The sequence below is a fragment of the Chelonoidis abingdonii genome, chromosome 4, assembly GCF_003597395.2.
Source record: "Chelonoidis abingdonii isolate Lonesome George chromosome 4, CheloAbing_2.0, whole genome shotgun sequence".
Lineage (NCBI taxonomy): Eukaryota > Metazoa > Chordata > Testudines > Testudinidae > Chelonoidis > Chelonoidis abingdonii.
In genome coordinates, this window is record NC_133772.1 from 20,121,576 (window position 1) to 20,136,644 (window position 15,069).

Sequence of the window (15,069 nt, forward strand, 5' to 3'; positions counted from 1 at the left end):
ACCTACTTAAAACTGAGAAAAGGAAGTTCTCTTTCATGTGATGCTTCATTCGCCTGTGAGGCTCACTGCCACTAGATAGCACTGACACCAGAGGGTTATATGGAGGCTGGACTGGGCCAGAAGTTTATATGGGGGATGGATTAGATGACTTCTTGAGGTCCCTTCAAGCTGCACATTTTTGTGATATGCACAGTAAGAGCATCAAAAGTGATGTTACATTTGGATACTTATATTCTTGTATACATATAAAACAGATATAAACTCTCATGCATCAGGGCACATGCCAACTACTAACAGCCTGGGGTCAGGAAGAAACTTCCCTATGGCATGTGTCCATTGTGGGGGTTTTATCTCCTGCAGTGAAGTAGCTAGTACTGGCCACTGTCGGAGACCTCTATCCCATAGAGTAGATAGTTCCCTGGCCTCATCTGGGATGTTGGTTGCTGTGTTCCTTCTGGCCCTTGCGCCTGTCTGTCTGTCGATGGAGCAGGTTGTGGGGCAGCTGCCTATCCTCGGATGGCATTCTCATGCCAGCTGTCTTGGCCCAGCTCCAGCTCAACCTTCTCTTTATGCCTTTGCCCCATGCCAGGTATCGACTTGGAGAACATTGTCTACTACAAAGACGACACCCACTATTTTGTCATGACAGCCAAAAAACAGAGCCTGCTCAAAAAGGGGGTCATTGTGCAGGTGAGGGGGCTCGTGGGTCCCAGTGCGGGCATGGGGAGGAGACTGGCAGCCGTGGGCAGGGCTGTGGGTAGTTAGCGTGTTGGGGACTGAGCTCTGGGAATCTGAATTCCAGTCACTTCCCTTCTTCTAGTCGTAATAACAGGGCGGGAGAGATGGGACCAAACAGCTGAGTTCACCAGGGCATCGGCCTGGGTTGCACGCGCCCAGTATATTGGAACATGTACGTGGAGGCGGGGGCATTGTGCTACCATCCTGGCAGCACTTGCAAGGGCTGGGGTCAGTGCCTGGCTGGGAGGCCTCCAGAGGACACAGAAATGGTGCTGGGGATTCGCTGAGAGGCACTTCTCTCTCTGTAGGGTACGTCTAGCCCACGAGCACTGGGTGTGGCTGCCGTTCCGGCTGGTGTACCCAAGCTAGTGTTAATGTGGGTCGCTCAGGTCCTGGCCAGCGGAGCTGCTTCAGTGTGTGAAGGTCCGGGTGGGTTTGGGCAGCTTGTACTGCCATGGCTTCATGGCTCCTGTACCTAGATTAAAGCTAGCGTGGCTACTACCGCAGCTCAAGGTGCAGTCACACTCGGGGGCTGCAGTGTAGACGTACCCTGGGCCAATGCACCTGTCTGGTGCTATGAGCAAAGTACTGCTGGAAAGACCATTTTCTGGATGAGACTTAAAATGGAAGGTGCCAACCACTAAAGCTCTGTGGCGCTCCTTGCCGGAGTGCATGTGTCCTGGCAAATCTCCAGACGAGTGTTACATCCTGCTGAGCTACATCACTCCTTGTGGTTTCGGTAGGATATGTTCTAACTTTATATTTCCTGTCCATGCCTGTTGCTGTGTACTCTTATTCAGCTGCCGTGTTCCACTGCATCTTGATAGGTGGTGACGTGATCCCTTTGCTTTACAAACAAATACGCTTTCGGGCACATGTGCCAGGAATCCCCTTTTGAGTAAACCCCTCACCCTATTCCCGCAGGACAAGGCGGACATAGAGAGCCTGCTGTCTGCTGAGAACGTCAATCAAGAGGCCCTCCTCAGCTATGCCAAGGAAGCCGCCAACTTCTCCACCAACTACCAGCTGCCTGACTTGGAGTTCGCGCTGAACCACCGGAACCGCCCGGATGTCGACATGTTTGACTTCACCTGCATGAACCGGTCGGAGAACGCGGCCCTGGTGCGCGAGTGCCATGGGTCCCGGCTGCTCATCGGGCTGGTGGGAGACTGTCTGGTGGAGGTCAGTGCCCCACTAATGAGAGATGAACAAGTGTGGGGGCAGAGGGGATGAGCTCTGGCCGAGATCCCTTTGCAGCCTTAGCTTGCAAGGCTGGAGGGATCTCCTTCCGTGCGAGTGTCCCCTTGGCAGCACGGCCAGTTCAGGGGCAGACTTTATGCAAACCCTAATTCTCCCCGTCAGGCAGCAGACTGACCAGCCGCACTCCTCACTCCCGTTCAGGGCAATGCCCATGTTTCCCAGCTGTGGTGATTCTTCCTCTAACCCAAGACAGCATCTTTAAACACGTGCTGTAGCAGTTGGAGCAGTGTTGGTGTCATGCCAGGAGCCCAAGAGCAGCTCCTGATACACGTCTACACCACGAGCTAGCGGTGGGATTCCCCTGCATGTGTCTAAGTACCGGTGCTAGCTTTTGTCGAGCTAGCGCCAGCATAAAAAGCAGTGCAGCCGCAGTAGCAGGGGTAGCGGCAGGGGACGTGTGGCTTAGCTGGGCCCAGTATGTAGCCACCAGTTTCATGCAGGTTTATGCTTGGCCTGTGCTCTGCTGCTGCTACCCACGCTATCGTGACTGTGCTGCGATTAATACTCACACTAGCTCGATGAAAGCTAGCGTGAATGTGTGCACACAGAAGGGGGACTCCCATCCCTCGCTCATAGTGAAGATGGAGCCTTATATAGCATGAAGCCAGCTAGTAGTTTGAGCAAGGGCTGAGCGTCAGCACTTTTGATTCCATGCCTGACACCGACTCACTACGAACATTCACCCCTGTGTGCCTCGGTTTCCCTCTCTGTTGAATTGGGATAACGACCGCCCTGTGAGGCTGAGCAGGTTCATTAACGTGTGTGGGGCTGAGAGATCCCTAACAAAAAGCACTGTCCATGTGCAAATGATGACAGGACAGTGGGCACCAAAGTGCTGAGACTACCGGTCCCAGTGCCGGGCAGGGTTCTGTGTTGCCCAGCCACTCGAATCAAGTGCACGCTGGAGCCTGGGTTCCCTGCAAGCTGCATCTGAGCCACATGGCAGAGCCTGCCCAGGGTTTGGAAATTGTCCAGGCCTCATTTAACTAGGCAGCTTCACACAGAGCTGTGTGCCTGTATCTCCAGTAAGCTTTCCTTCTCTGAGCTGTGCCCCGCCCAGAGCTCCAGGCTCCTCTGAGTCTCTGGACTGAATGCTGTCTCTGGCTTGTGTGGGCCGAGGGTCATCCTTCCAGCCAACCAGGGAGAGAGCTGACTCTCCTCTAATCTCTCCCCTTTGTTTATTTTATAGCCCGGGGTCAGCCTTTTGTCTGGGAGAGCTCAGCTTCCCAGCTGACACCCAGGCTCTGGTTTTTCAGAGGTCAGAGGTGGAAGTAAGGAGGGGAGAGGCCTGAAGCAGGAGCTCCCCAGATGAGTGCTCCCCTCTGCTGACATGCAGCTCTGACTTCTTCCACTGGCAGCTACCCAGGAGGGCAGCAGCTGTGTAAGTGCAGAGCATTGCGTGAGAAGCAGTCTGGGCTGGCTCCAGTCACAGCACCCACCTTCCAGACCTCAGGAGCAGGTTGCTTTTTGTGCATGCAATTGCACTTGAAGCCAGAGGCTGTTGTGTTCCAGGGACCTCAGCTAAGACTCTGAAAATCCTCCCCTAGGGTTACTGAACACATGTGCAGCTCCCACCCACTCTGCTCTCTCTGTCTCTTGTTTTATAGCCATTCTGGCCGCTGGGCACTGGCGTGGCGCGGGGTTTTTTGGCTGCCTTTGATGCTGCCTGGATGGTGAAAAGATGGGCGGCAGGAACCTCCCCACTGGACCTTCTGGCTGAGAGGTGAGGACTCTACTCCTGCAAAGGTGGATGTGTGTGTGTTGGGCGGGGGGGGGTGGTGGTTTCCTGGTTGTGTGTGTTTGCTTGGTGAAGTACAAGAGCTATCAACCCTCATGCATCAGGGCACAAGCCAACCTGTAACGACAGAGGGTCAGGAGGAAGCTTTCCCTGGGGGCAGGTAATCCTATAACTTCAGGGTGCTTGCACCTTCCTCTGAAGCAGCAGGTGCTGGCCTCTGTTGGAGCCAGGATACCAGTTTAGATGGACCCCTAATCTGATCCAGTCTGGCAATCCCCTGTTCCTAAATGTAAGGACAATCTCTCCTGTGGAGAACTTGGTGCCTTTGTATAGCAGGTAGGATACAGCACATCAGGTGCTCAGAGCACGAGGCGTCCTTAGATCCATGTGCATCAGCTCTTTTCAGGCCCCTGCAAAGGGAGAGGCTTAGGTAACATGGCTGCTGCGAGGGGCTCTGCTGAGAACCAAGTTGTGCATGGCTTGTTTGGATTGGCAGTGGTGCCAAGTTGCTGGCTGACTCTGCCTCCCCAGCTGACTTTGCTGCCATGGCTCACTGCAGCAGGGCGTCCCCTCCCCGAGGGCATGGCTCAGAGCTGCTTTGGCAACCTTGTGGGCACGCGGGGGACTGGCTGGCTCAGGGCAATGTGGAGCCTTTCATTTCCAGTTCACCCCCTGCAATCCAGCCCAGGGCAGTAATGGTGGCTGTCTGGTGCCCTGTCTGAATTGAGTTTGGGTCTCAGTCTAGTTCCTAGTGGACAGGTGTCTGTTGCACAACCAGCCATCACACGCACAACTGGGAGTCTCAGCAGAGAGGGCAAGGAATGACTGAGCTCCCTTCTGGCTCCTCAAGGGGTCCCTGCATGGTAGGACTCAGGTTTCGGGGAAGTCTGCACTATCAAGCTGGCGCCTTTGCTTAGCACTAAATTCAGCCCTTCTCAAGACGATTGAGTGCCAGGAAGCGCCTGATTGCAGGCTGCGCTGTTATAGCTGTGGTGTCTGCCTAGATCAGTCGCACTCTGAGCTCTTAAGGACGGCCAGAATGGGTCAGGCCAATGGTCCATCTAGCCAGTATCCTGTCTTCTCACAGTGGCCAGTTCCAGGTGCGTCAGAGGGAATGAACAGAATAGGACAATTTTGATTGATCCATCCCGTGTTATCCACTCCCAGCTTCTAAGAGCTGCAGGTTTAGGGACACCCTGACCATCTTGGCTAACAGCCATTGATGGAACGATCCTCCATGAACTTATCTAATTTTGTTTTGAGCCCAGTTATACGTTTGGTCTTCACATCATCCCCTGGCAACGAGTCCCAAAGGTTGACTGTGCGTTGGGTGAAGAAATACTTCATTATATTTGTTTTAATCCCACTGCCTATTCATTTCATCAGGAGACCATAGTTCTTCTGTTATGTGAAGGAATAAACAACACTTTCTTCTTCACTTTCTCCACACCATCCATGATTTTATAGACCTCTATCATATCCTGCCCCCCCAGTTGTCTCTTTTCTAAGATGAACAGTCCCAGTCTTTTTAACCTCTCCTCGTATGGAAGCCATTCCATTCCCTTATTCATTTTTTTTGCCCTTCTTTGTACCTTTTCCAATTCTAATACATCTTTTCTGAGATGGAGTGACCAGAACTGCAGGCAGTATTCCAGGTGTGGGTGAACCGTTGCTTTGTATAGTGGCCTTATGACATTTTCTGGTTTATTACCTATCCCTTTCGTTATGGCTCCTAACATTCTGTTCGCTTGTTTGACTGCCGCTGCCTGTTGAGCAGATGTTTTCAGAGAACTACCCGCACTGACTCCGAGATCTCTTTCTTGAGTGGTAACAGCTAATTTAGACCCCATCATTTTATGTGTATAGTTGGGATTATGTTTTCCACTGTGCATTACTTGATATTTATCAACATTGAATTTCATTTACCATTTTGTTGCCCAGTCACTCAGTTTAGTGAAATCTCTTTGTAACTCTTCACATTCAGCTTTGGACTAGCTTGAGTAATTTTGTATTGTCTGCAAATTTTGCCACCTCACTGTTTACCCCCTTTTCCAGAGCATTTATGAATATGTTGAACAGCACATGTCCCAGTACAGATCCTTGCGGGACATCGCTATTTACTTTGTTCCATTGTGAAAAGTGACCATTTATTCCTACCTTTTGTTTTCTGTCTTTTAACCAGTTACTGGTCCATGATAGGACCTTCCCTCTAACCCCATGACTGCTTAATTTGTTTAAGAGCCTTTGGTGAGGGACTTTGTCAAAGGCTTTCTGAAAGTCCAGGTACACTATATCCACTGGATCACCCCATCCATATGTTTGTTGACCCCCTCAAAGAATTCTAATAGATTGGTGAGGCATGATTTCCCTTTACAAAAGCAGTCTTCACTCTTCCCCAGACATCATTTTGGGATGTATTATCAGGAGTATTGTAAGCAAGACACAAGAAGCAATTCTTCTGCTCTACTCCACACTTATTAGGCCTCAACTGGAGTATTGTGTCCAGTTCTAGGTGGCACATCTCAGGAAAGATGTGGACAAATTGGAAAAAGTCCAGAGAAGAGCAACAAAAATGATTAAAGGTCTAGAAAACATGGCCTGTGAGGGAAGATTGAAAAAATTAGATTTGTTTTAGTGTGAAGAAGAGAAGACTGAGAGGGGAAATAGTAGTCTCCAAGTACACAAACTTTGTTACAAGGAGGAGGAAGGTAAATTGTTCTCATAACCCTCTGAGGATAGGACAAGAAGCAATGGGTTTAAGTTGCAGCAAGGACGATTTAGGTTGGACATTAGGAAAAACTTCCTAACTGTCAGGGTAGTTAAGCACTGGAATAAATTGTCTAGGGAGGTTGTGGAATCTCCGTCATTGGAGATTTTTAAGAGCAGCTTAGACAAACACCTGTCAGCGATGGTGTAGATAATACTCAGTCCTGCTATGAGTGCAGGGAACTGGACTCAATCCCTCTTGAGGCCTGTGTCTTATGATTCTATGATTCTGTATAGTGTTCATCTGTGCGTCTGATAATTGTGTTATTTACTATAGTTTCAGCCAATTTGCCTGGTCCTGAAGTTATGCTTACTGGCTGTAGTTCCCGGGATTGCCCCGGAGCATTTTGAAAAAATTGGCTTTACATTAGCTATCCTGCAGTCATCTGGTGCAGAGGCTGATTTAAGCGAGAGGTTACATACCACAGGCAGTAGTTCTGCCATCAGATTTGTATTGCTTTAGAAGTCTTGGGTGAATCCCAGCTGGTCCTGCACATTTATTACTGATTGATGTATCAGTTTATTCCAAAACCTGCTTAATCTGCAACAGTTCTTCAGATTTGTCTCCTAAAAGGAATGGCTCAGGTGTGGGAATCTCCCCCACATCCTCTGCAGTGAAGGCTGGTGCAAAGAATTCATTTCACTTGTGTACAACAGCCTTGTCTTCCTCTAGTGCTTCTTTAGCACCTGGACCGTCCAGTGGCCCCACTGACTGTTTGGCAGGCTTCCTGCTTCTGATGTACTTAAAAAAAATGTGCTGTTGGTTTTTGTGTCTTTAACTACTTGCTATTCAAACCCTCTCCTGGCCTGCCTAATTACGCCTTTACACTTGACTTGCCAAAGTTTATGCTCCTTTCTATTTTCCTCCCTATTTTCCTCTTCCGAACCCTCGGTTCTTTATCTTCCTCACTTTTGAGATCAGCGGCTCAGGAATGGCCGTGTAACCCAGCTCCTTTCCTCTGCACAGGGAGAGCATCTACCAGCAGCTGTCTCAAACATCCCCTGACAACACCAATAAAAACATCAGCCAGTACAGCATTGACCCTACCACTCGCTACCGCAACATCAACCTGCAAGCCATAAAGCCCAACCAGGTAACTCGTCCAGGCCACGCGGAGATCCTGCCCTGCCCCGGGGCTCCTTGCAGCGGGTGTCACAAGCATCAGCCCCAGTTCCTAAAGCCATTTCTCTCTCCCTGCCTGGTTTGTTACCTCCACCAAGGGATAATTGCATCACTTGACGCTGCCTTTGCATTCCTAGGAGCTGAGTACAGAGCGAGGTCTCTGCCCTGTTCTCGTAGGAGTGATGGGAAAGTCCAAATTGTAACCGCCCACCCCATACTGATTCCACCTGGTTGCTGCCCTTTGCCCCAGGGACGGGTGTACATCTGCACAGCTTGAGAGCCAGTGGGTAACACAGGAAAGAACCGCAAAAAAGCAAGCGAATGCAGCCAGCTCTTGGGAAGAGCCAGGGGTGAGCTGCACAGGTCGCTAGCCAGTTTGGTCTCAGAAGGAGAGAGGGCATGGCTGGGTGCTCTGTCAGAGGGCTGCACGCTCCTTGTGTTCCCTCTCCTGGGGTTTTGGCTCTCAGGGTGAGTAGAGCTCTCGGGGTGTCTCTCTCTGCAGGTCCATGACCTGTATGTAGTGGGGACGATCGAGATCGACCGTAAGAAGAGAGACAGTTGCAACAGCAGAGGCAAGTCTGGGGGCCCACCCTGCGTGTCCAGCTGCATGGATCCCCCCGCAGACCTGCTTTCCACCCTGTGCATGTGCCACCCTCCTCACCCTGTAGAAGCAGCGGCTGGTGGAAGCTTCCCCCCTCACCCAGCATCGTTGCTGGGTGCCTGCCTGACTTTGCTCCCATCAGAGCCCCTTTCTCTCTGGCTTTCCACCCCTCTTGCTACCTTCCCAGTGCCTTTTCTCCATGTGCCTGCTTACACCCAAGCAGTATGCGTTTGACCGAGAGTAGTGGAGCTCGGTGCCCTTGGGGTGGGACGTTGTGCACCCTCTGACTCCTCTTTTAGATCCTCTCCCATCTTCTCCTCCCCAGGGCTCTCCCTCCTTTCTCCTGCCCCACTTCTGCTCACCCCAGGAGCGTCCCAGGAGCCTTTGGGGGGCCAGAGTGTCCGAGTGCTGCAGAGGGGTGGGGAGTTGGGCCTGGGGATTGTGACTCCCTCCCTGGTGGGGGCATGAGCAGTTCTTCCCTTGGTTTTTGGGAGGTGGCCTTGGGAGCTACTTGTTCCCTGATGGCTGGCAGGTCGCCATGGGAACCTGTCCTAGGCTGGGCTGGCAGGCTGCGTCTGGAGGTGCTGTCACCTTAGTAGCAGCTAACAGGAGACACGGTCTCCCCGTCTTCTCCATGAGCTGCATGCCCTTGCGCCCATGGTCTGCAGCCCAAGGAAGTGACCCACCTGCTGGACAGAAATGTGGCTGCACAGAGGCCCAGGCCGGGCCTGCCCCCTGTACCCCAAGGCCCTCGATGGAGATGACTGTAGGTTTCCCAGTACTGATCCCCTGGCTGCTCCCTTTTACAGCTGTGCCCCTGCAGTCCCAAACTGGTCCCTGCATCCAACCTCATGCCTTGTGCTCTCTCCTCCAGACGTCGGCAGGGCCTATGAGGAGCTCCTGAGCTGGTGCCAGACCCACACGGCGGGTTACTGCGGTGTCACGGTGACGGACTTCACGCACTCCTGGAAAAGCGGCCTGGCCCTGTGCGCCCTCATCCACCGCTTCCGGCCCAACCTCCTGTAAGTCTCCACCCTGTCCCAATGGCTTGGGGACGGGAGGACAACCCCGGCTGGGCTGCTACAAAAGACTTGGCCCCAGGCTGGGAATGTGTGTGTGTCCCGGCATTCAGCTGCTTGTCTCTCATGTGCTTCGTTTGTTCCTTCACCGGACGAGGAGGGGAGATCTAAGCTGGGTTAACCAGGTGCTCTTGCTCCTGAGCAGAGTCTGATGCGACAGCACCGGCTTTCCCGTCCCCTAAGCCTGATGCCCTGTTTCTGTCTCTAGAGATTTCAGCTCCCTGGACCAGCACAGTCCCATCAAGAACAACCAGATGGCCTTGGACATAGCTGAGCAGGAGCTAGGCATCCCGCCGGTCCTCTCCAGCACCGAAATGGCCGCCGGGGCAGAGCCCAACCAGCTTGGACTCATCACCTACCTGAGCCAGTTCTATGAAGCCTTCAAGCCTTCTGCAGGTGAGGACCCTCTGGGGCAGGGCTGGATCTCGGGAGGTATCAGCTCCCAGCCTGGCATCTGCTCTCCCCTAGCCATGGTTTGGATAGTCAGAGTGGGAAGGACTGGGGGACGCCGAGTCAGACTCTGGAGTTGGCTGCTGTACAGTTCCCTTTGCAGAGGACTCTCTGGTTTAAAATGGACAGTGAGGATCATGGAGTTAGTTTTCCCCATCTCGATTTGAGTTTCCCCCTACCCCGGTGGCTTATGTGACCTGTGGGGCAGGCTGTGCACCCTGCCCTACGCAGATAAGGAGGAGCCATTGGGGACTGGGTGGAGGGGTCCTTCTGTCTTGCTTTGGGAACCTAGTCCAGGCCCTGTGAGGTGTAAGTCTCTCTTGTGGCTGGAGTGGGCTGCGAGCCAGCCAGGCACGTCCTGGTACCCTGCAGAATTAGCTCCCCAGGCAGGCGTGCCTGCCATTCTCAGGAGCGAGAGCCAGATTTGAACCCTGGCCTCCCATGTGCTGGCAGGGAGCCCAGCTGTCAAACACAGAACACCCAGCTCCCACATCTGGATGCTGCAATTCACAACCATAGGGAGGCCTGAAGGTTGCCCCGCTCCTCTGCTGGCTGGAGGGATTGCGGCTGAGATGGCACATGCTCCCTTTCCATAGCATCCTGCCGAGGAATGCAGCCGGCCCGTGCGCTAGCTGCCAGGCTGGGCCTGGACCCCGTCACGAGCCTGTTTTCTCTCCCTTGCAGAACCAGAGGAGAGAACGAGGAAGCTGCTGGCTCCTCCCGGCACCCGGGGAGCTGTCCTGTTCCTCAGCAAGCTCCAGAAGACTCTGAGTCTGACTCGCAAGCGCAACCAGGTAAATGCTCCAAGTGTCTCCCACTGTGCAACGGGCGCTGGGAGCCAGGGCTGTGCCCCGTCTACGGCCCAGGTGCTCACGAGAACCCGGACGACGTGTCTGGCACCCTGAGCCAGCCCTCTCCCTGGTAACACGAATGCCTGCAGCTGGCTCTGGTGAGCTGGCGCCGTTCCCTCCCTGAGCTGCTCTGAGTGTGCTAGGAGACCCTACTGGTGTTCAGGGAGCAGAGGAACGTACGCGGCTCTACCATAGGCGTGGACCGTCCTGCTGCTGCAGTGTCTCGCTCAGGGAGCCATGTCTGTGATTTCAGGACAGTGCCCAGAAGGATGCTGAGACCAAGAGGATGAGGAGAGAAGCAGGGGTGAGTTTCCCTGTTCTCTTAAGAATATGTGGCCGGGGCCAGTTTAGGAGATAGGATACGGGGGATATCTGCAGGACCTGGGCCCCTGGCCTTGTCACACTGTGAGGGCAGCAGGCTGCGTCCCAGGGAAGGGAACGCTTTGTGTTGCTCAGGAGCGACCTTCTGGTTGCCTTGAGTGGTGGGAACCAGTGCTGGAGGGAGTTTTATTATGGAGAGAGTGGAGAGGGTGATGGGGGGGTGCCATGGGAGCCTTGCCCCGTGTCCAAGCACCAGCCCGTGATCTGACATCTAGACACTGAAATCTGCGTCTGTTAATCTCCTCGCCCTCTCTGGAGCCATTGCCCCAGATTCCAGAAGGGCACGTGGACGTCTGTTGCAGTGTGTGGGTGAGCATGAGGCTCTGAGGCCCGTGGCTGTGCAAGGAACACGTGTGCAATGTCTGGACAGATCAGATCATGGCTGACAGATCGTACACATGCATGTGCAGGCCACAAGCTCCTTCTGGCCCAAGGCCACGCGTGTAAGGGAGCGGGCTCCTGTAACAGTCACTGCAGAAGCTGCTGGCCTGCTCGCTGGCCATAGTCATATGTTTCGATTTCCCCTGTTGGGTTGCTGTATAGCTGGAATCAGGGGTGGAAGGCGACATGTTCATTGATGACCTTGGCTGGGGGACTAATCACCAGGAGCAACCTCCACCCACGGACGTCAACCCTTCCAATTGCATGCTGGGCAGGCGGCAGGTTAGTCTCTGCTTCCCGGGAACCGTCTCTATCACACCAGCTGTGGCGGCTGGGCGGCCGGCCAGACATCTCCTGCATTTGCTGTGACGAGGCGGGGATCTTGCGAGGGAAATCCCAGCTCAGTTTAAAGAGCTCCCAGCGTGGGTATTGAGGCAAGGAACCATCTCCCTGTGCCACCGGTTTGAATCTAGGCCAGACTGGTGGTGGTTGGAGTATTTAGAGGAGCGGAGCCTAGTGGCTTTAGCATTGCTATGTGGGAGGGGACATCTACGCTGAAGATGTGAATTCCAGGTCGAGGAGACGTACCCGCTCCAGCTGTGGTTGAGCTCGCATGCTATAAATAGAGTACAGGTGCATACGCAGCAGGAGAGGCTGGCCGCCTGAGGCTGTGCCAAGAGGCTCAGAGGGGAACGTACTTGGGGAGGGGGAGCCTGTTGGCCCAGCGGGGCTATGCTCTAGTATTAGCGCTAGCCTGAGTATGTCTCCTCGAGCTGGAATTTACACCTCCCGCCCCAGTGCCGATGGACCCCTAGTGTCAGGCCCTGGGGACTATACTAGGTAGGTTTGGGGAGATGGGGCTGTGCAAAGCAATGCTTGTAAGGACCCCTCTAAGCTCCTCCCCACCAGTTACTAGTCATTTCCATCCCTCAGCCTGTGTTCCTAGGCCAGGTTCTGCTGTCCCCACTCGGGAGCTATCACAAACCCCCTCGGGGCTCTGGCAAGCCGGGGCTGGAACCCGAGTCCAAGCTCACGAACAGGGAGCACAGCACAGTTAGGGCCTCGCAGGTGGCTGGCACTCGGGTGAGCCAATCAGGGTTACGCGTGGATAGTGCAGGGCAGCTGCGTAGATGGCCTGGCCCCAAGGCTGTCTGGCTTCCTCCGCAGAGCTCAGTTGCCTCCCTCACGGAGAGCAGTGACGCCTGTTACTTCTGCGGCAAGCGGGTGTACATCCTGGAGCGGGTCAGCGCCGAGGGGCACTTCTTCCACCGAGGCTGCTTCCAGTGTCGTCAATGTGGAACCACGCTGCGGCTGGGAGACTTTGCCTTCGACGAGGATGATGGTGGGTCCCAGGAACGGGACTGGGTTCAGAGATAAGCCCTGAGAAACTACAGGCCAGGGGCAGTCTGGGCTTTGTAATCCAATCAGGCAGCTCCCAGGGCTGCCTTGTATCAGGCCCTGCCAGTCTTGAGTTGGCCGAGTCCACTAATCCCAATGGAAAGGCTCCTCATCTGAGCTCCATGCGGCTGAGTACGTGAGAGCCACAAACCAAGGCCCTTTGTGCTGTGCGCAAGGGTCTGTGCCAGTGTCTTGACCGGGATTTCCCACCCTCTCCCCATTGTGTGCCCTGTGCCAGCCGGCTGCTGGGATGTATGTAGGGTTATTTTTGAGACGGGTGGGGTCATAGAAACAGTAGATTGTTATTCAATGCCCTGTGCCCTGTTTGCCTGGATTTTTCTCTTTACCTCTTTCAACACCCTCCCATTCAAATGGAGAGGTCTAGGGGTGTGTGTGTGTGTGTGTGTACACGCGCACGCACTGACCAGGAGCCAGCCCCCACCCTCCCCACTGTTGTGATGCAGCAGTGAAGGATGCTCACAACCCCCACAGGCGGAGCTGTATTCACGAGAGGCAGAGGAGGGAAGGTGTTTTTAAATAAAACGATACCTCTTCCCTCTAATTTGCTGCCTCCTTTAAAATTCCAGGGAATAGGTCTAGTACTCACCGAGTTTTATTAACTCACTAAATTGTTCATCATGGTAGAGCACCAGCAGTTCCATGTAGGATATTCAGTATGGCACTTGCCCTAATGCAAAATGCCCTAATGCATCAGAGCAAAAATACGCGTGACTGGCAGTGATCAGTGGGGAGGAAGGTCTGAGTTAAAGACCCAGGTAGCGACCAGTAAGAAATGCAGGACTTCAGTCTCCCAGTTCCATTAAGCCTACAACCTGCTTTAAAGGAACAGTGTCAACTTAAAATCATGTGATTAACCAACCTTAATCTTCACCCACATTACTGAGAAGAGAACTGTAAAATCCAGTCTGCCCAGGGCTGGTGCAACCACTTAGGCAAATGAGGCGGCTGCCTAGGGTGCCTAAAAGCCTGCTCAGGCGAGGAGGTGGAGTGGAGGTGAACTGGGGCAGAGGGGACTACGGAGCAGGGGGGCATGGGGAGGGCCACCCGCAGTAATGGTGGGGGGGGCGCACAGGGGAACTGCTCCCCGCCCCAGATCACCTCCACTCTGTCTCCTCCGCTGAGCACACAGCCCGTGCTCTAAGCCTCCTCCAATCCGTGCTACAAGCCTGGGAGGGGAGGAGATTTAGAGCAACGCTGGTGTGCTCAGTGGAGGAGGCGGAGCCAAGGTGAGCTGGGGCAGGGTCCCCAGGCAGGGTTAGCTGCTGCAGGGGGTGGGTGGGGTGTGTCTCCCCAGGCAGGATTAGCTGCTGCAGAGCGGGGGGCTCCCCGGTTGAGGTTAGCTTCCGTGTGGTGAGGAGTCTCCCCAGGCGGGGTTAGCTGCTGTGGAGGGGAGCTCCCCGGGCGGGGTTAGTCGCAGAGGGGGTGTAGCTACTGCAGAGGGGTTCCCTGGGCGGGGGGCGACGGGCTCCCCGGGTGGGGGGCTGGGGTAGCTGCCGTGGGGGGGCATCCTCTGGTCGGGGGGAGCGGGGGTCGTGGTTAGCTGGGTGCGGAGGTGGCACAAGGTGGAAGTTTTGCCTAGGGCGCGAAACTTCCTTGCACCGGCCCTGAGTCTACCTGTCACTATTCCTGCTGTTTGCTTTCCTCTTGGCATTTCTTCCAGCCTGGCCAATGAAAACCAGCCAGTGTCAGTTTCCTTTTTGTTTTAGGGTAGATCTGTATGAAACAAAAGGAGTGTGCTTTAATTTGGGCTAAAATAGCAGTGAAGACGCAGCAGCTTGGCTGCTCACTCGGGTTAGCAGCTCAGGGTAAAGCCCATAGGGCAGCCTGGCGTTGGACTCAAGCTGCATAGACAAACCATTCGTCAGTTTCCACCCCAGGTTTTTAGCCCTGCGAGATATTTGCCTGTCCAACAATGACAGGGGGACGTTTGCTTAAAAACAACTGTTTTCAGTAGACAATAGTTTAAAAACCAGCCACATGGGAACATTTCCGCTGGCTGTAGGGTTTGTAAAAGCTGCTTTTGTGTGTTTAATGTTACTCTTGGGATAATCAGAATCGCTGAAAGGACACATTGTTTTCTTCCCTGAGGATTGAGACAGTAACAAAGATAGAGGAATACATCAGAGCTGATGCAGTGTAGGAGGGGAGCTGCTGTAAGCAGACGAATCCCGATTAGAAAAGCTGTGTGACTGATGCATAATATTTATATATTTAATCCATTTCAATCCATTTTTGCCACCTTCGCTCGGGTTCCTCTGTTAATCTAATACAGGCAGGAGGTT

At 53.8% G+C, this 15,069-nt stretch overlaps 1 protein-coding gene across 1 annotated transcript in view; it reads left to right on the forward strand.

The window, feature by feature from the left end:
• Positions 1-15,069, forward strand: part of MICAL1 (microtubule associated monooxygenase, calponin and LIM domain containing 1) — a 38,951-nt gene that overhangs the window by 15,865 nt on the left and 8,017 nt on the right. Inside the window, exons 7-17 of the mRNA XM_032789075.2 lie at positions 590-690; positions 1,663-1,920; positions 3,606-3,721; positions 7,470-7,596; positions 8,128-8,197; positions 9,101-9,248; positions 9,514-9,701; positions 10,440-10,549; positions 10,860-10,910; positions 11,531-11,650; positions 12,536-12,710. Of these exons, the coding sequence (XP_032644966.1) occupies positions 590-690; positions 1,663-1,920; positions 3,606-3,721; positions 7,470-7,596; positions 8,128-8,197; positions 9,101-9,248; positions 9,514-9,701; positions 10,440-10,549; positions 10,860-10,910; positions 11,531-11,650; positions 12,536-12,710 (1,464 nt within the window). The remainder of the gene's footprint in view (positions 1-589; positions 691-1,662; positions 1,921-3,605; positions 3,722-7,469; positions 7,597-8,127; positions 8,198-9,100; positions 9,249-9,513; positions 9,702-10,439; positions 10,550-10,859; positions 10,911-11,530; positions 11,651-12,535; positions 12,711-15,069) is intronic.